General features: G+C 52.8%; 1 protein-coding gene across 1 annotated transcript; it reads left to right on the top strand.

Annotated features, from left to right (window-relative positions):
* Nucleotides 1-1291: 1291 nt before the first annotated feature.
* Nucleotides 1292-17837, top strand: VWA1 (von Willebrand factor A domain containing 1). The gene is made up of 8 exons (XM_071766842.1): nucleotides 1292-1447; nucleotides 5557-5714; nucleotides 6632-6752; nucleotides 12157-12720; nucleotides 14430-14708; nucleotides 14798-15070; nucleotides 15804-16073; nucleotides 16558-17837. The coding sequence occupies exons 2-8, from the start codon at nucleotides 5601-5603 to the stop codon at nucleotides 16611-16613; spliced, it is 1677 nt and encodes a 558-aa protein (XP_071622943.1). The 5' UTR covers nucleotides 1292-1447; nucleotides 5557-5600; the 3' UTR covers nucleotides 16614-17837.
* The last annotated feature ends 293 nt before the right edge of the window (nucleotides 17838-18130 follow it).

Genomic DNA, 18130 nt, shown 5'->3' with positions numbered 1-18130 from the left:
GGAAGGGTGGAGACCAGAGTGGATTATTTCTGTCTAATAGCACCACTTAATTGCAGGGGGAATATTTCTGCTCTCATTGTTCTTTCATCACTGGGCTGGGCACTGCAGCTCTAGAACAAAAGTCTCTTATCCCCAAAATAGATGGGAATTGTTTGGATTGCTCTGCATGCATCAAGTCACCTATTTCTGTGGGGACTGCTGGAATTGCAACTATTTTTCTCGGCTGACGTGGGAGGGGTATGGGGCTGGCAGGAGCTGCAAGAAGGAAAGGAGAAGCTGTCAGGCAGAGCCTTTCCCAGCAGAGCTCTAGAACTCACTGAACATGTGGGAAATGGAGAAATTCAGCTTGGACTTGGAGCTCATCCCTATGAAAAGGAAAGACAGGAGGAGAGTCATGAACTGAGGGCTTTCAGGGGCTGGTGTGGAGGCTGGAGAGAAAATCCCCACTTTGAGATGAAGCAGCATGGGGGGGACAAGTTTCCAAGTGTCCCAGCTGGGCTGGAGGATCCCTGCTGACAGCCCAGGGAGTCGTTCCCTTCCCTCCCACCCACTCCCCAGCTGCTTTGCTGGGTTCAGACAAAAAGGGGGATTGTTTTCCATCCTCAAAGCCTCGTTCCTGCTTGGATGTTTTTGCCTGATCACTGCAAGGGGGTGAAAAGCTTCAGATGAGAAACAAGTCCCTGCCTTAGAGGCAGTCTAGTTCCAAACCCTGAAACTGGAGGTCAGTTCCTTTTTCTGGACCTCTGCAGTGGGACTCTGGAAATCCCTGCCCCAGGCTGGTCCCGTTGTGCTCCTCTGGTGGAGCTACACAAGTGCTGACCCTGCTCCATGCCAGGTTTTGACTGCACAGCACACTGAAACCAAGCTTCCCTCAGCTCAGAAGCTGCTGGCATGTGGGTACCATCAGCAGATTGGTGCCTCTGCTCCCCTGCCTCCACCAGAGACCTGCAGGGCTGGGAGTGGGGAGCCTCTGCCCATCACCTGGGTATTGAGACTGATGGAAAATCAGACTCATTTGCAGGCTGTGAGCAGAGAGCAGAGCTTGGCCAGCACTCCTGCAGCTGGGCTCCAAGCAGGGGCCAGGTGGTCACTGCTGAGAGGAACTTAAAAGCCACCTTCTGCTTCCCTTTCCTCTTGTGCCTGGCTGCAGGGCTGGGGGGTGTTTGGAGGAATATTCAGCAAGGGCTTTGCCTGCTTTCCCCCCTGCCTGCCAAGCTCAGAGTTTGCCAAGATTTTAGACAAGCCTCTATAAATAGAGGACACCTGAAATTCAGCCTCTTTGCTGCTAGGAAGAGGAGCTGTGCTGCTGGTTTGCCCCTTCCTGACTGTGAACAGGACCCAGCACCAGGGCACGAGCCTGGGGGGGAAGCAGCATCCTGATGGCCTCTCCTTATGCAGCCACTGCTTGAACTGTGCCAGAGATGGATGCAACAGTGCTGTCATCCAAGTAAGTCATGATGGAGTTAACTCAAACCTTCCAAAACTTCCCAGCAGCCTGATGGAGCCTGTGGGGGTGCACGGGGTGTGAGGCTGTTCAGCTGTCTTAGCAATTACTGCTGCAATTGAAAGAAATCTGGTGCAGAAGCTGAAATAAGCAAACGAGAGGGCAAGTCAGTCTCCTGGGGGGGAGCAGCTGATGTCCTTTGGCTTGGTTGTTTCTTTACCCTTAGACACCCTGCAGACAAACAAGCCCAGGGGGACGATCCAAGAGCATCAGGTTCCTTTGCAGGTGTACAGAATCCTCTCTGGCACTTCTTGCTCCTGTTTGTGTGCCTAAGGGCTGCTCCAAACTGCCTTCCCTTTCCCAGGCTGACAGGAGAAGGGGCTGCAGTTACTGAGAGAGGCTGAGAGCTCTGGAGCTGAGGATTTGCTGTTCAAGGGGAAATGGCAGCTGATTGCATTGCTGGAAATTCCTCAGGAAAGCTGAGGATGTCCTTTTAAATTTGGCTTTTCCCAACTGACAGGGCTTTCCTAACAGGATGGAGATGGGGGATAAAAGTCAAGCAATAAGGAAAATGATCCACTCCAAAGAATAGCCCTTGGTTAAAAACAGACTGCTGTATCCAGACCTTATTTATAGTGCTTAGAAGCAGGTCCAATGTTCAGAGCTACTCTGATTCCTGGCAAGAAAATTGAGACTGGGAAAAATTTAGAAAAATCCTGTCTTGTGAAGGAAATGAAGGCAGGAGTCTGAAGTAACTTCTACCCATGTGTAACTTCTACCCACTTATTTATGGCAACATGGTCATTGCAAAGCAGGGATTGGGAACACAGTTTTTAAAGACTCAGGCTCCAGAAGTCAATTGGGTTTTTTCCATCTCTTCCCCCCCTCCTCTGGTATTAATGTTTGGGTGGTGGTTACTGCACTGGCAGAACATATTTTGTGGGAATCTGGGGCTTTAGAATACACAAGGATGGGGCAGAGCCTATGGATTTGGAAGGTTGGTGTTTCCCACTCTCTTCTGATCCTGGGCTGATCTGGGAGCCTGGGACAGAAGCAGTGAAGCAAAGAGCTCCTCTGGGGGAGTTGATGTGTGTGGACAGCCAGCAGCATCTCTGGGTGGGGAGTGGAGGATGCTTTGTGACATCCCAACAGTTCCTCAGTCAGCCAGGAAAGAGGAGCCTTGACAGTCCACAGGGCCAGAGATGTTGGCCACTTCTGACCTGGGTTCTTATAGCTGGATGTCTAAAATGCTGGATGCTTATAAATTCTTCAATATTAGGATGGGAAGCAGCCTCCCCCAGTGCACTGACACTAATTTGGGGGGTTGCATTTTTCCAGAGTTATCTGTCCTGCAAACTGTCATGTATCCTATGCTTTAGTGTAACCCTGCTGCAGGGAGTTGGAAAGCTGCAGCAGTTCACCCCAAAAGTGGCTGTGACTTTGTAGGGTGCTCTGGGATGAAAGAGGTCATCTACAAGCTAGACCTTCCCTCACTGTGGGCAACTTTGAAGAAAAATAAAGCTGGTGGATGCAGGGAGTAAACATGTCTATTTTTGTCATTTGTCTTCCAAGTCAAACAAAAATAAGAGCTGACTTGAGGCTGGAGACTGCATGACACACTGTTAGCTGAGAACTGACAACACAGGGGACTGATCCTCCCTGCTGTAAGGCAGGATGGCATTCCTGGAGTCACTGCAGTTCAAGTTCATGCTCTCCATGCTCTCTCTCTGTGTGCTCAGTGGGGTGGGCAGGGGAACCTTGCTGGGTGGTGTTTGGAGGAGAACCTGACCTGGCTGGGGATGTTGGTGGTGATTCCATCACTATCTGCATCCCCTGTGGCAGCATCCAGCTGAGCTCTGGGCTGGCAGGGGGCTGAGGACATGCAGCCTGCTCTGGTTATTGGTGCCACAGGGCAGTGCCCACCTCTGCTGGGCTGCACAAACCATCCTTGGAGCTCAGGAGGCAGCTCCTACCCATCTCCTTCCAGAGCTGCAGAGCTGCTTTGTATCCCGTCCAAACAGGGAATTTCCAAATTGCCATATAGAGATGGATAGGCCCCTCCAAATAAAAACTTTGAAGTGGAGCTGTGTTCCCAAAAGCCTGTTTGTCCCATCTGCTGGCATTTGTCTCCGAGAGGATGTTACATCTCTTCAGAAATTGTGTATTGTTGTTTACATTCCCCGAATGTCACAGCAGCTGCTGTGTGTGTGAATGTCTGACCCTGGGGACACCCCATTCAAAGCACAGGAGACTGGATGGCAGTGATTTTTTTTTTTTTCCTTTTTTTTTTTGGTTCTGTTTTTCCAGCTGTTAACTGTGCCTGTGCTGTTCTGTAAGCTGGGGGGGGTGAGGAGGTGATCAACCTGAGGGCGTTTTGGTCAAAGAACTGTCAGGTGGAGAGGGTGAGGGCAGCAGTGACAGGGAGCTGAGCCAAAGCTGGGACCTGCATCCAGGTTCTGGTCACCTTTAAACAGGAGCAAATCTGGAGTGGGAAGTGCTGGCTGCAGGGCAGGATGCAACCAGGGAAGAACCAACGTGTGTGTGCAGAGTCTTACTGGAAACAGGATCTGCCAATTACAGTAAAGTTTAAAAATAAAACAAAATTGTGTAAGATCTAATTATTTTCCAAGCTGTTTTTTCCTGCTTCCACGTATCCCAGCTGGATTTGCAGGGAGATAAAGGTTGAAACCTCTCCAGGGTGTGAGACTGAATGGCATTACATTGGTAGACTGACAATAAAAGAGATTATTTTAAGATGAGTAACACTTTCATGGAAAGAGTTCCTTGGGAAGTGAGCAATGGAGGGAAACCATCTCCATAGACCCACCAGCCCTGGCCAAGGGGCTCTGAACCTGCATCTCTGAGCCCTGGCAACCAGACCTGTGGCATTTGTAGCCCAATGTCTTTGTTTCCTCTGGGCAGGTGGTGGCCATGGGGCAGGAGACAGGACCAAGGCAGATGGGTATCTGGGTTAGGATGAGATGCAGATGGTTTACACTGGGGCTTCCTCCAGCCCATCTCTTCCACATACCAGCTCCAGAACACAAAGAGCATGAGAAGAACAAGTAGGGCACAGAGAACAAGGATGCAACTGGACAGGTACTTCACCCAGCAATGGTTTGGGAAGATTTCTGCCTTTTTGGCTGGCAGCTCAACTGAATGTGAGTCTGTGCAATGAGAACTGAGGAATTTGTTCTGATGGCTGAATTAGACCGTGGTGTGATTTGCTTTGCTGTGTGATTTTTATTTTTTTATTTTTTGTCCCCTGGAGGCTTGCTTGGCAAATGGGACTACAAGCTGACAGCTTCCCTGCTGGAGTACCTGCACCTCCTGACAGCTTCATGGGTGCTGAGAAATACACACAGCTCTGATGGACAGACCCAAACCACCCTGAGCCAGAGCAAGAACTCTCCTCTTGATTTCAAGGGAATGATCAAGCCCCCCCATGCCTATGGTCAGGCACAGTTGCACCTGAGATCCAGATTTATTTCAGCAGGCTGCAATGTGTAGGAAGCTCTGCTTTATATGTCAGAAAGCAGATATCAACTGTACTTGGTCACTGCAGGTATTGCACCAGGATCCAGGCACCACCTGGGAGGGGGTCTCACAAGTTGGGTCACTCAGGATGGGAGCAGGGGTGTCCACTTCTCCTGGGTTCCTGGGATAATGCTTATTGCAGCCTGCAGCAGGCAGGGGGTGAAGCTCCAAAGCTCCTTCATGGTGCAGCTGGGTACCAAACTGGGAGGGCAAACACAAGCAAGTGCCTGGGAAGTAGCTGACTGGATCCATGGTTTCCCAATTGGATCTGACTGCTTCTGCCTGCTGTGACTTTCCATGTGGTCACTGAGTTTGGCTACAACTTTTTTTCCACCCTGCACAGCTTCTTGGCCCCTAACTCCTGTTCACTTTTTAAAATTTTATTTTATCTTTTTTACCATTCCCAGGAGAGAAGGAATCAAATTGGAGGAAATAATTGCTCACCAGTTTCCCAAATCCCACAGGCTTCTCCACGTTCTTCCTTTGCTTCTTTTTAGCCTGACTCCTTGGTCACTCCCCATGCTGAGGGAGATGGCAAATGATTGGTCTCTTCCTGACTGGGTGTAACTTTCCAGCTTTTCTCTAGTAGGAACATCTTGGATCTGTCCAGAAGTAGCACATGTTGAAGCCCAAAGTCGAAAAAAAGGGACCGGTGCCACCTCCACCTGATGAGCAGGAGCCAAAAGCTGATACATGGACAGCAGGACAGCCAGGAGAAGGGAAAGTAGGTCTGGTAGGTTGTTTGTTCTGCCAAAAAAATCTCCTGCACACAGAGGCTGGAGGGTCACTGCCAAACTCTTTTATCACCAAGAACTTTGTCACAGGTTTATCTTTGGGCTTCTGAGTTTATCTGAGAGCCTTGAGAGTGCATTTCAGGCCGGGCTGAAGGGAGATGCAGGCAGAGGGCAGGCAGAGCATCCCTGCCCCGGGGCATCCTCTGCCCGAGCCCCTTCCTGCCCCGGGGATGCTCCCCGCGGGCTCTGCGCTCGGAGCTGCCCCCGCTGCACCCCGGGCTCCGGCAGCTCCTCTGGGCTTGATTTCCACCTCACCATTACCCCTGGGTAGTGCTGGGACCTGGGCACTGCTCAGCCTGCCTCCTCCCAGCAGATTAGCCAATATCCCCAGGGCAGGGCACTCTCCCCGGCTCTCCTACTTTTTTTTTTCCTCTTTATATACGTGTTTTTTCCTTCTTCTCGTTCATTCCAGAGCAAAGCAGCACTGGATTTCTCTGAGCTTTGTTTTTCCCTCCTACACACACACACACACACGCACACTCTGATACTTGGCCCTCTGCCTGCTTCTTGCACGGCCAAAGTTTTATCTATAGGGATATATTTTTTCAGGCCAGCCCAGCTGCGAGCAGGCTGCCTGCGACTGATCCCGGGGCAGGGAGAGGAGCAGCAGCAGCAGCCGGGGTGCTGTTTGTGCCTCTCCTCCAGCTCTCCCTGTCAAGATGGATTTATGACTTTAAAAGGAGTCGAGGGGAGGGGGGGGTGGAAGGAAAATTGCCTTCAGGAGGCAGAGCTTCCACCACAGCCCAGCAAACACGTCAAGAAGCAGTTGGATCTCCAGGCATGGGCAGCACCTTGGGATCTGGTGGATCCTTCCACGGAATATGAGTGATCTGAAGCCTTTCATCTGCCTTCACAGAGCCCAGCTTTTGGATTTAAGGGAGTTTGCCCAGGACCAGGCTTTGCTATGTTGGCCAAGATGGTGATTTCTCTTGCTCTGTGGCTGCAGTTTGCTGCTGGACAGAACACACCTGAGAGAGGTGAGTGCCTGGAAAGGCGAGCTCTTGCCTTCCTACTTTCCCCCATTTAATACCTCCTCGTCCTTCCAGCTTCTCATAAACCCCTTTCAGAATAAAAGCTGAAGTTTTGTTGCTGCTTTAGGTGTATAGTTCTACTTGTATCTCACTTTATTGGCACAAGGACAAACCAAACAAAACAAAAAAAAACCTTTCTAAAATTGTCATAATAGAAAGATGTTTTGTAATTTATTTTTTCCCAGTAGTGGAAAGGAAAGTGTTTCAGAAACTTGCAGAGTTTAGTGTAATCATGTGGAAAAAGTCCTGACTCCTGGCTGTTACCTACATACTGATCAGGAGAAGTAAAGACAGTGATGGATACTGTACCTGTTCTGCTGTTCTTTTGCTAATCTCTGTAATTTGATCACTGCATTTCCCCTTTAAGATGCTTTCTCTTGGATGCTGTTCCAGGAAAATGATTGTGGGTCAGCCTCACAGAACTGACAGCAGGGAGGAGATGGAGGTCTCATTTCTGGTTCTTGCTTGTTCTGGGCAGACTCAGCCTCTGTCGTGCTGGCTCAGCTGATGCAGGTACTGCAGTTCTGCCTCGTGTTCCCAAAGGGGAAAAGGTTCTGTTCCTTGGCTGCTGCTGGCTGCATCTGGCTCTCAGGGCACCTGGAAAATGCAGAGCAGCTGGAGAAGAGGAGTGACCCTCTGGTCTGGCTGGAGAGGAGGTTCTCAGACTCAGCCCAGGCTGCTGGTGTGCAGGGCAGGCTGTTTGGATCCAATTCCAGGGTGACACAGGTGGCTCAGGAATGGCACAGCTGCCTGTGGCACTGTCACAGTGCTGGCTGCCCATGGGGACAGTGGTCATTGCTCTTGTCCTGCATGTCCTCTGCCAGGGAGTGCGTCTGGCACTGCTCAGGCTCCAGAGGAGGTGGGGAACCCAAGCCCTGGACAGTGCCTTGGTGTCCATGGTGTGTCACTGTCACACTGAGTGGGGCTTCCACACTGCCCAGCACCCCGAGAGGACAAGAACCTGAGGGTGGGCAAGGTGCCCGTCCCCAGCAGCTTTGATGTGGGGACACCCAGGGCAAGCAGCCAGCCTGGGGGGCTACTGGCCATGGGCTAGTGCTTGCCTAGGGGTGTGCCAGGAACACACAATGAGAGGAACTGTTTGAGAGGCAGGGGCGTGGGTTCATAACTCTGTTTCCTGGGGACCTGACAGAATGTGAGTGATGGTGACTTTATTCTCAGCTGGAGTAGACAAAGGAAGCTGCTGGGTGGCCAGAAAGTGTTTGTGCAGCTCAGGAGTGATCAGCTCTTGCAGGGCAGTGGCTGTGGACTTCATGCACCAAGGCACAAAGTCAAGGCAGAGCATTCCATGACCATTTTCCTCCTTGGGTCCAGAGATCTCTGCAGCAGCAGGAAGTCCAGCCAGCTTGGGGTCTGAATAACCTGCTGCTCTGGGCCAGCATCAGCAGCAAGTGACAGGGATGTGACCCCAGGGGTGCAGCAAGTGAGGAATCGAGGGAATTCCATCATTTCAGCACTCCTGAGGCTCAATGAGACAGAGAAATGGCCACAAAGATCACAAGAGGTGGCAACCTGGCTTCCTTCCTGCTGGAGGAATGTGTCTGAGGGGCTGTTTCTCAAGCCCCAGCCCGGGATCTGGATGAGCTGCAGTGATGTGGGCTCTGGGTCACACCAGGATGCTCAGCTCCTGTACCAGGCAGGTGGGGTGGGCACCTCCCATGGCACAGGGACCCCTGGGTCAGGGTTGTGAGTGTCAAAGCCCTCCTGGGTGGCTTGGTGGGACCCCTCTTTTCCTGGGAGAGGCAGTGGTGTTCTCCTGCCTCTCACTGCCATCCCAAGGGGCCCCAGGGAAGCCTCATCTGCTGCCTTCTCCAGCCTCCAAACCTGCCTCCACTTAGAGCACAGCTTTATTTTTTTTTTCCCTTGTGCAGCCAAGCAGAGAGAAGGGAAGACAAAGATGGAATTTAAAATAGAGTTAACCAAGACAGGACCCTTCAGAACACCTCTTTGTGCCACTGCTGTGTCTCCTGACCATCCCAGGGTGACAACAAGATGCTGCCATCTGTCCTCTGCTCATCCCAAGGCTTGGAGGTCTGCAGAGTTATTTCTCAGCCCTTCAGCAGCAAAGGCTCTGGAAGTTCAGGGGGCAGGGAAGTGCCCCTTTCTCTCAGACTGAAAATGGGGAATCTTGATTTGGCATCTTGCCTTGTTTGATTTTTTAATTTTTTTTTTTCCTTGCTATAAAGCAAGGAACGGGCTTGAAAACCTCGTCCGCTTGCGTAAGGCTGGGATTTGCTGCGGGCTGGAATCTCTGCAGCCCCACCTCTGGCAGGGATGGCATGTTTGTGTTGGAGGAAGGACAAAGAGCAGGGAGAGGGATGAGGAAACTGGGAACCTAAACCTGCAGGGAAGGGCCACGGGGTGTCCAGGCACTTTGTGAGTGTCCCCAGGCTCCTGCTGCAGCGAGGTCCTCACCTGATGGACCCTTTCTGCTGGAAAAAGCCACACAGGAGGGATTTCTCTCCATCTTACTTAGGGCTGAGGTTTCAGGCAAGGCAACCATGATGGTATTTCCCTGCATGAAGGATTAACCTCTGTCCCACCCACAGACAATCCTCTTAGTTCCATTTACCTGGGTTATTGCTGCTGTTAACCACTCACTAACCAGCTCTTGTTGTTAACCAGTGCTTTTTAGGATGTCAACATTACTCCCAGCTCTCTGAAGCTGCAGGGTACAGTCCAAGGTGCAGTTTGGCAGGGGCTTGGCTCTCAGCTTTGCTGTTCCTCTCTTTGTTCTGTGCTGGTTCCCCCACGTGTGGCCCTGTGCAGGTCCTGGGGTGTTGCTCACACTGCTCCTTCCTTCTGCACCCCCAATTCCCCTGCCTTGCAGAGCCTCCCAGCCCATGTCATCTTGTTTACCACCCGTGTCCTTTGGCCACTGATCCCTGCCAGGGCCAGAAGCTTTCACAGCTCTTGGTTGCAGTGTTCAGGAGAAGATTGGCACTCCTCAAACTGGTGAGGAGCAAGAAGGGGGGGCAGAGGAACGCTGTTTTCCTCCTGGGAGGAGGTCATCCTGATGCCAAGACCTGGCTTGCCAGCCAAGTTGTGGCTTGTACTTCTTCCAGCAGAGGGGAGAGCAGGGAGCTGTGGCTACCTCTGTTTGACCTGCTTCATGCAGCCAGAAGCTCCAAACCAAGCTCCTCCAGGAGCTCCAGGAACCCATGGCAGGACCCATGGGTCACAGGTTCAGCTCTGCCCTGGGAGGTGGTGATGAAACTGCACATGGCTGTGGGCAGGCAGGAAAGCTTTCTGGGCTATATTTTGATTTTCTGCTGGGTTCTGGATGCCAGGCTGGGGTGTGTGTGTGTCTGTGTGTGTCTGCAGCACAGGGCTGGTTGTAACCCATGGAGCTCCCACTCCTCCCTAAGTCACCCCCAACTGGTTTTGATGCTCTTAATTTCTGAAGGCTCCATCTGATGTCTCCTGATACTTCGTGGTGGTGGATGGGGTATGGCTCAGCAGAGTGGTTCCTGGGCTGGGTCTGGTGTTTATTTGTGTGTTCACAGATGGGGTGTGCAGCATTCTGCCACCTGGCCCTTTCTCCTGGGTGTCCTCCTCATTTTACCACCTCCTGTCCATCTCTGGGGGCAGTGCCCCAGCAGCTCCCTGCCAGGCTCCTTGCTGGCCCTGCCCTGACACAGCTTTTCATGTGCTGCCTCCTTGGAGACATTAATTTTACAGGAACCCTTCCCTTCTTCTGGCTGCTGCTCTGGGGCTTTGGCTCCACGAGAGGCTTTGGCACCAGGGCACACATTGCTCCAGCACCCCACGTTCCTCATCCCTTCAGGAGGGCAAGGAAGAACCTCTGGTCCAAGGGTTTTTTCCTCCCTTCTCACACTTCAAAAGCTGTCAGAAGGTGGTCAAAAGAATTCCAGATTCCTTAGTGGTATTCCAGATATTGTAAACCTCCCAAGCTCAGAGAGTGGTGGAAAGAGGAGGAGTCCCCTCTATGTTTGTGCTTCCCACACAGCAGTTTCATTGAAATTTCAAGAAAATGGGTCAAGTGGAGCAGGACACACCCTCAGAAGCATGTTCTTCCTGACACGTAGCCTTCTTCTGCACAAATGGGTCTGGGCAGCTCTTTCCCAAACATCTTCTTCCAGAGCCGCTTTGAGGTGCTGCTTCTAAGGCTGCCTGGGAAAGGAGCTCAGCATCTATTCAGAAAAAAAAAAAAAAAAAAAAACAAACAGAAAAATAAGAAAAAAAAAAAAAAAAAGAGGCAAGAAAACATCAAATTAGGCAGCTTTGAAAAAAGTGATCTTGGGAGGAGTCCCTCCCCTCCAGGCTGCCCTGCCAGCAGGGGTGTAAATCAGGGAGCTCTCTGCTGGTCCTGTGTGGATCCAGTTCCAAGGAGCAGCCACCACTCCTGGGAGATCAGAGCCAGCAGTTTCTCCTATCAGCTTTTTTAATAATTTTGTTGTTTTTCCCAAGGACAGCTCATTTTTCTCCCAGGCATTGCTACTCTCCTAAAATGCCATAAACCTGCCCCTTGTCTGAGACCCAAAAGTTGCTCCTGACCTTGGTCATTGCCAAGTCTGGGTCTTGTGAGCCCCACTTTGCTACTTTTTTTTTTTTTTCTTTTCTTTCTTTCCTCTGAGGCTGCTGCAGATGATTGCAGCAGCTCTGGGGTGGCAGGGGCTGCTCCTTGGCAGGGGACAGGGCTGACCTGCTGGCTCAGGCTGCTGAGGAATGTTCCCAGCTCCTGGAACATGTCCACCACCTCCAGCCTGGAGCAGAAAGTGCTCAGATGTTGTGTAACAAGAGGTGTCAGTGCAAGCTGGGGTGGCTCAGAGGCAATTTTTTTTTCCTGCAGAAGTCAGAGGAGGATCCAGAGCTTGTGGGTTGGATTTTGAGCACTCCCCTGATTCCTGTGTTAGAACTCTTGCTTCTTCCCACTGTCCCCAACTTCCAGTTGGGCTGCAGGGGGTCAAAACCCTCATGGTGAGGCTGCCATGGGGTTTGCAGTGCTGGCACATCAGGAGCAAGAGCTCCCACAGCTCCTGCACTGCCAGGTCCAGTGCCTGTTTCATCCCAGTTCTTCCATCATTCCACCTGCCTCTCCTTTCCCATCACTGGCTTTGTCCTCAGAGGCACGGGAGGCTGTTCTGCCCTTGTTCCTCACAGTGACCCTCTCTGGATCAGGATGAGCAGCCCTGAGGTCCCACAGGGAGACTGATCCCATGGCAAGCAGTGGGATCTGCCAGCCCAGGGCACCCTCCTGCACTGCATCTGGGGCTGGACCCAGCACCAGTCAGACCAGACCAAGCTTTCCTGGGCAGGGATGGGCTCACACCACGTCACTCACCCATTTCCCTCTCTTTTCCCCTGCCAGGTTCTCAGCTGCCCATCTCCAACTCCCAGGGGGACCTCCTCTTCCTGCTGGACAGCTCGGGCAGTGTCTCCTACTATGAGTTTTCCAGAGTGAAGGAATTCATGTGGGACCTTTTACGACCTTTCAGCTTTGGCCCTAAAGATGTCCAGACCAGCATCATCCACATCAGCACCACACCCACCATGGAGTTCCCTTTTGACCAGTACCAGTCCAGCAGAACCCTGCAGCAAGCCATCCAGGACACTCAGCAGCTGATGGGTGACACGAACACAGGCAAAGCTCTCTCCTATGCCAAGGAGAAACTCTTCAGCAATGAAGCTGGTGCCCGGCCAGGTGTCCCCAAGGTTCTGGTGTGGGTGACTGATGGTTTCTACACTGATGACATCTCTGGACCCATGCAGCTCCTGAAGGACATGGGGGTGACAGTCTTCATCGTCAGCACTGGGAGAGGGAATTACCTGGAGCTGTCTGCTGCTGCCAGCCAGCCTCCTGAGAAGCACCTGCACTTTGTGGATGTGGATGACCTGACCATCATCACAGAGGAGCTACGAGGTGCTATTCAAGGTAGGGTGGGGTTGGGCTGTGGGCACAGGGCTGGATATGGCTCTGCAGGGCAGGGAGTGTGGGAATCCCCAGAACCCCAGGGTCCTGGGAAGGCTTTGGTCCCATCAGCTTCCTCAAACCCTTCTCTAGGGGCAGATGTGACTTCCATCCTGTCCATGCAGCTGGCAGGCACCAGGATACCCAGCTCCTGCCTACAACTTGGCATTGCTCTCTTCCAAGAAGCAATTAAGGATGGTGCTTGCAAGCAGCAGTAAGGCTAGAGGAAAGGAATGCCTTTTGTTCCTTAAATCCCCTGTTCTAACGTGTCCTGCAGCTGCCAGATCCACAGCCAGACTTGGCCAGCACAGTTCTTGGAAGCAGATCCCAGCCCTGACTTGTTGGGCTGAGCAACCCAACTGCTGCCTCCCTGTTGCTGCTGGGGCTGTGGCCATGGCTGGGCAGGCAGCAGAGCTGATTTTTCAGCAGCCTTGTATTACTAAAAGCATCCAGGAAAAGGTCCAAAGAGACCCAGAAGCCAGCATCTGGGCCAGGAGACAAGCATTTGGTAGCCAAGAGGAATGTCTGATGCTGATCTGCATGCCCCAAGCCCTGTTCACATTCCAGCTCTTGGATGCAAAGGGGGTGGGAGTGCCTGAGGTTGCAAAGCAGGGGCTTGGCCTCAGCTTCCCAGGTGCCTCTGGATTTGTTTGGAAAGCTGAGGGAGTTACCATGACTTTGCAGGTTTTCCATTGATTTTTGGGAGGTTCTCTCTCCGTTGGAAATCCTGTTTTAATTCTGCAGTTGGCTCCTTCTGTGTTGGATGGTTGGAGCTGGCTTTGGAGTGATGTTGGCTGGCAGCCTGGATGGGCAGGGCACAGGGATGGGGAATGTTCCTGCCTGCCTGGGAGAGCCAAGGAACAGCTCAGAGGAAAAACTGAGGCTGATTCCTTGGGGCTGGGGAAGCTGGCAGGGATCTGGAGCAGCTCAGAGGAGGAGAGATGATCTTCTCCCAGTTAAAACACCCATCTCTTGGGCAAGGCCAGCTCCTGTTCCTTCTTGCTGGAAGGTAACACCAGAAGCTTTCAGGAGTGGCACTCTGTCTACATCTTTGTGTGCCACTTTCCCTGGAGCTACGGGCAAAGTCCTGTGTGTTCCCAGGAAGATCAAAGAACAATGGAATTCTGCCCAGGATGGGCTCAGGAGACCACACGTGTCAGGACAGTCAAGTAGCAGAGGAAGCTGGGGGCACACAGAGCCTCAGAAGAGGTCCTGGTGTCTGGCATTTGGGGCTTGGGACTCAAAGGTAGCAGAAGCCTCGAGGAGAATCCTGAGTGCAGAGGCGAGGGGGCACAAGAGTGGCTCTGAGTGCTGAATGCCACAGCACAATGGAGCTCTGTCAGACCAGGCAGGCAGTGACTTCAGCTGGGATGAATGTCAGCAGTGCCCAGCTGCTGCCCTCCTGCCTGCCCACTGGGTAGGAATGACCCCAAATTCTAGCTGGGACATGCACATGTGAGCTCTGCTCTGAGGGGCAGGAGTGACGTGAAAACCCAAGGGCTGGACCTTCCCCAGAGGGTCTCGCTCACTGAGGTGCTGTGAGGGCTGCCCCTTGGTGAGTTCAGCTGCCAGCCAGGCTTGCTGTGTGCTCCATGTCCCAGCAGAAGGGTCTGCATGGCTGGGGTGTCAGTGTCAGTGTCAGCAGGGGTTCCTCACTGCTGTTCCTCTTCCAGATGTTATCCAAGCAAACCGCCTCCATGCCGTGGATGTCACCTCCAGCAGCTTCCATCTGCTGTGGCCCAAACTCCTCTCCCAAGAAACTGGCTACTACACCCTAGAGTATGGCCCCGTGGACGATCTGGGAAGGAAGAGGACAAAGCAAGTGTCTGGAGCTCACACTGACCTCGTGCTGAGCAACCTTGCACCAGAAACTACTTATGAGGTGGCACTGATTCCTGAATCCAACATCCACTACTTCCCTCCCCAGACAACAAGGGTGACCACACTGCCAGGTAAAACATCCACAGGGGGGGAAACACCCTTCTGAGCCTCAGGTTCTGGAATGCCATCCTCAACTCCCACCTTTTTCTGTTGCTTGCAGAGGAAATCAGCCCAGCTCAGGTTCTGATCTCAGAATCTGGGCCACACAGCTTCCAGGTGAGTTGGGCTCCTACACCAGAGAGTGTGATGGGCTACCAGGTCCTGTATGGACCCCTGCCTGGCAACTCGGTGAAGCTGCTGGAGGTGGATGGGCAGCAGAATGGAACAGTGGTGGAGAACCTGGCAGCCAACACCACCTACCTGGTGACAGTGACTGCCATCTACAGATCCGGGAAGGAGAAATCCCTTTCTGCAAAAGCCTGCACGCAGGAGGGTGAGGAGCAGGGGCTCTGCTGGTGGGCACACAGAGGTCTCAGAACGGGGCTGGTTGCCTGCATGGACCATTCTGCCTCTCTAGGTGAAGGCAGGGGACTTGGTCAGGCTTGGTGACCAGGGGAGGGATGGGGAAAGAGGGATGCTGGAGGTGCTGGAGGAGAGCAGAAGATGTGGCACCAGGATGTGGCAGATGGAGAAGGCATCCAAAGGAAAAGCAGGCACAATCTGAGTGCTGTGAGGGGTGTGGGCTGCCAAGCTGCTGGTGCAACCACGAGCACAATGGCCTTGGAGGTCCCTGAACCTCCCTAAACGAGGAAAAAAATTTCCTTTCTCTCCTGTCCCCCAGAGTGTCTGTGCTTTCGGGATGGTTTAGAGTCAGAGGGGTGGAAAATGTCCTCAGCAGATGCCTGTGCTCTGATGAGGCACTTGTAAAGATATTTCAGGAGGCAAAATCTAGTTCAGAGTGAGGAGCTCAGAGCAGGCCAGCAGCAGAGGGTGAGGGAGGTGGCCAGGCAGTGCCCAACAGTGCCAGCACAAGTATTTGGTGCTGGTACCAGGACAGGGTTGAGGAGGACTGATCACCTCCAGTGTGGAGTGTAGGGGCTGCTGCACCTCTGGCTGTTGCACCAGGCTGGCTGGGGACCCCTTCTCAGCACCCCCAGGAGGGACAAGGAGCTGGGTAAGGACCATTCCACTCCACTCTCACAGCAAGATGAATTTTCTTTCTCCAGAGGGCTCCAGAGTCAGGCACCTTCGCTTTGAAGACTTGGGTCCCAGCACCCTGAAAGCCTCCTGGGATGCTGCTGATGGCCCTGTCCTTGGTTACAGAGTCAGATGTCGCCGGCAGATCGGTCCTTCCTCTGTCATCAGCGTCTCCCCCCAGGTCCACAGCGTGCTGCTGACAGACCTGCCCCCAGGAACCCCCACCCGAGTCTGTGTGAAGCCCGTGTACAGGAATCAGCCCGGACAAGGGCTCTGCCGCAGGGTGCACCCACAGCCAGGTGAGCTGGGGGTGTCGGCAAGGGAAAGGATCCTGCTGGGATCCGGGATGGGGGGATCTCACGGCTTCAGGGCTTCTACACAGCTGTCAAAGAGGTGCTGCCCCACACGGGCTTTTCCCCCGTTTTAAGAGCAATACTCCTCCTAGTGGAAGCTTTGCTGTGCGGGGCAGGCAGAGCAGCATCATTGCTCCTGCATTCCCGTGGATTCTCCAGCGGGCAGGGAGATGATAACACCCAGACAGCTCCTGGGGCACAATCCCCACCTGCTCTCCTCCTCCCTGTCCCCAGAAGACACTTGGTGTCCTGGGATTCTGGAGAGGCTGATGGGTGGGAGCTGGGGAGCAGCAGCTGTGGAACCAGTGCAGGAGCTCAGCCTTCTCCCCAGAAAAAGGGAAAAGCCTCCCAGGATGGAGGGTCCAGTTTGGGGAATGGGTAGAGGAAGCTGACATTGAATTTATTGGTTTTTTTTTCATGTTCTTCTCAGCTACAGAAGCCCTGGGATACAAACACAACCCGAGAGCATGGCAGACTCTGGAGTGAACTGATTCCAGGCAGAGAGGGGAATCTTGCTTGGACAAAGAGGAGGGGACAGGAGAGGAAACCAGAAAGGTCACAGATCATCTCCCAGCCTGTTCTGTCCATGGAAGTGTCCTGGCTGTCAAACCTCAGCCAAGTTCTCATAAAGCCTCAAGGTTTGGCTTGGCTGGATCAACCAATCCAACTGAAAAATCCCAAACCTCTACCTTCTTTTCCATAAATGCTCCTGACAAATAAGGAACAAACGGCCCAAGGGATGAACCCTCACTACTGCTTGCTTCCTGCCTGTTCTCTATTTATGAAGTGTTGATACAGTTTTGTCTTTGCAGCATGGTCAGTTCTGGGCTGTTCTCCCCTTTCCTTTTGGGCTCCTGCTCTCAGGGAAAGCTCCGGTGTGGCCAATTCCTGCTGCCAGCAGCCACTGGGATGGACACACTTGGCAGGGAGCAGCTTTTCCTCCAGCTCATCCAGTGCCCTCCAGAAGTAGCTCAGATGAGGCTTCCAAAAACTCCAGAGCCTCAGGGATGGGAGGGGAAAGCGTGAGGAGAGAGGAGAATGAGGATGTTAAAAAATCTGAGTGTGGAGAGGAGATGGGGACAAAGCCCCCAGGCTGCCCGAGGGGAGGTTGGTGACACAGATCCCAGATGGAATTTGGTTTTCCAGGTGTCCCCTCAGCCTGGCTGCAGCTTGCAGGGCTGTGAGGAGCTGGATTGGCTTTTCTGGTGCTGTCAGAGGGCACAGCTTCCCTCAGCATTGCTGTGTCTGCAGTTTATTGGTGATTTGGGGAACCCTGCAGCCCCTCCATCACCTCTGGGACTCCTCAAAGGTGCTGGGAGGGACTTTGTCCCTGAGTTTGTCACTCAGCTCATGGAGCGTTTGCTGCTTGTACATTTGGGAGAGGAGGGAGGGGAGTTGTGCATTAACAAAACATTCATTAACGAGTCATACGTTAACGAGTCATTCATTAAGTGGTAAGAAGGTTTCCCGTGATTGGTGCCCTTTGTCATGAGCTTTTATCCTTCATCTTGGTGGGGCTTGTGCTGAGGGGAAGGTCAAACCTCTGGCCTCCCCCCTGCCATGAAATCCTCGCGTTTGTTCCTTGCTATAGGGCAGCAATTAATTTTTTGCACAGCTCCCTGCATAGGTTACTAACTCATTAACGTGTCACCACGGTGTCCCCGGGTTGGAACTTGTCCTTTTGATGACCATTAAATATCCAAGACGAGAGCTGCTGGATCATTGCCTCGTTTCTGAGGGCCCTGGGTGTTTGGTGCAGCTTTTGTTCTCTTCAAGGGGATGCTCAGAGAGAGCAACAAGGATGGGGAAGGGTCTGGAAGGGTGAGGAGCAGCTGAGGTCACTTGGGTTTAGTTCAGGTTGGGTATCAGGGAAAGGGTTTTTTTCACCCAAAACACCCAGAGGTGTTTCCCAGAGCACTGGAACAGCCTCCCCAGGGAGGTGGTCCCTGCCTGAGGTGAAGCAGCATTGGGATGATGCTCCCAGCCCCATGGGGTGGTCCTGG

The sequence above is a fragment of the Heliangelus exortis genome, chromosome 23 (assembly GCF_036169615.1).
Source record: "Heliangelus exortis chromosome 23, bHelExo1.hap1, whole genome shotgun sequence".
In the NCBI taxonomy this organism is placed as follows: domain Eukaryota; kingdom Metazoa; phylum Chordata; class Aves; order Apodiformes; family Trochilidae; genus Heliangelus; species Heliangelus exortis.
This window is presented reverse-complemented; position numbering and strand designations above follow the sequence as displayed.

What these genes read in the sequence shown, in the direction of transcription:
- VWA1 (XM_071766842.1), top strand. Translation starts at nt 5,601, where the DNA reads ATGTTGAAGCCCAAAGTCGAAAAAAAGGGACCGGTGCCACCTCCACCT. An exon ending in GAGAAGGGAAAGTAGGTCTG is followed by an intron (nt 5,715 to 6,631) that starts GTAGGTTGTTTG and finishes CTGCCTTCACAG; the next exon opens with AGCCCAGCTTTTGGATTTAA. An exon ending in AAAAGCCTGCACGCAGGAGG is followed by an intron (nt 15,071 to 15,803) that starts GTGAGGAGCAGG and finishes TTCTTTCTCCAG; the next exon opens with AGGGCTCCAGAGTCAGGCAC.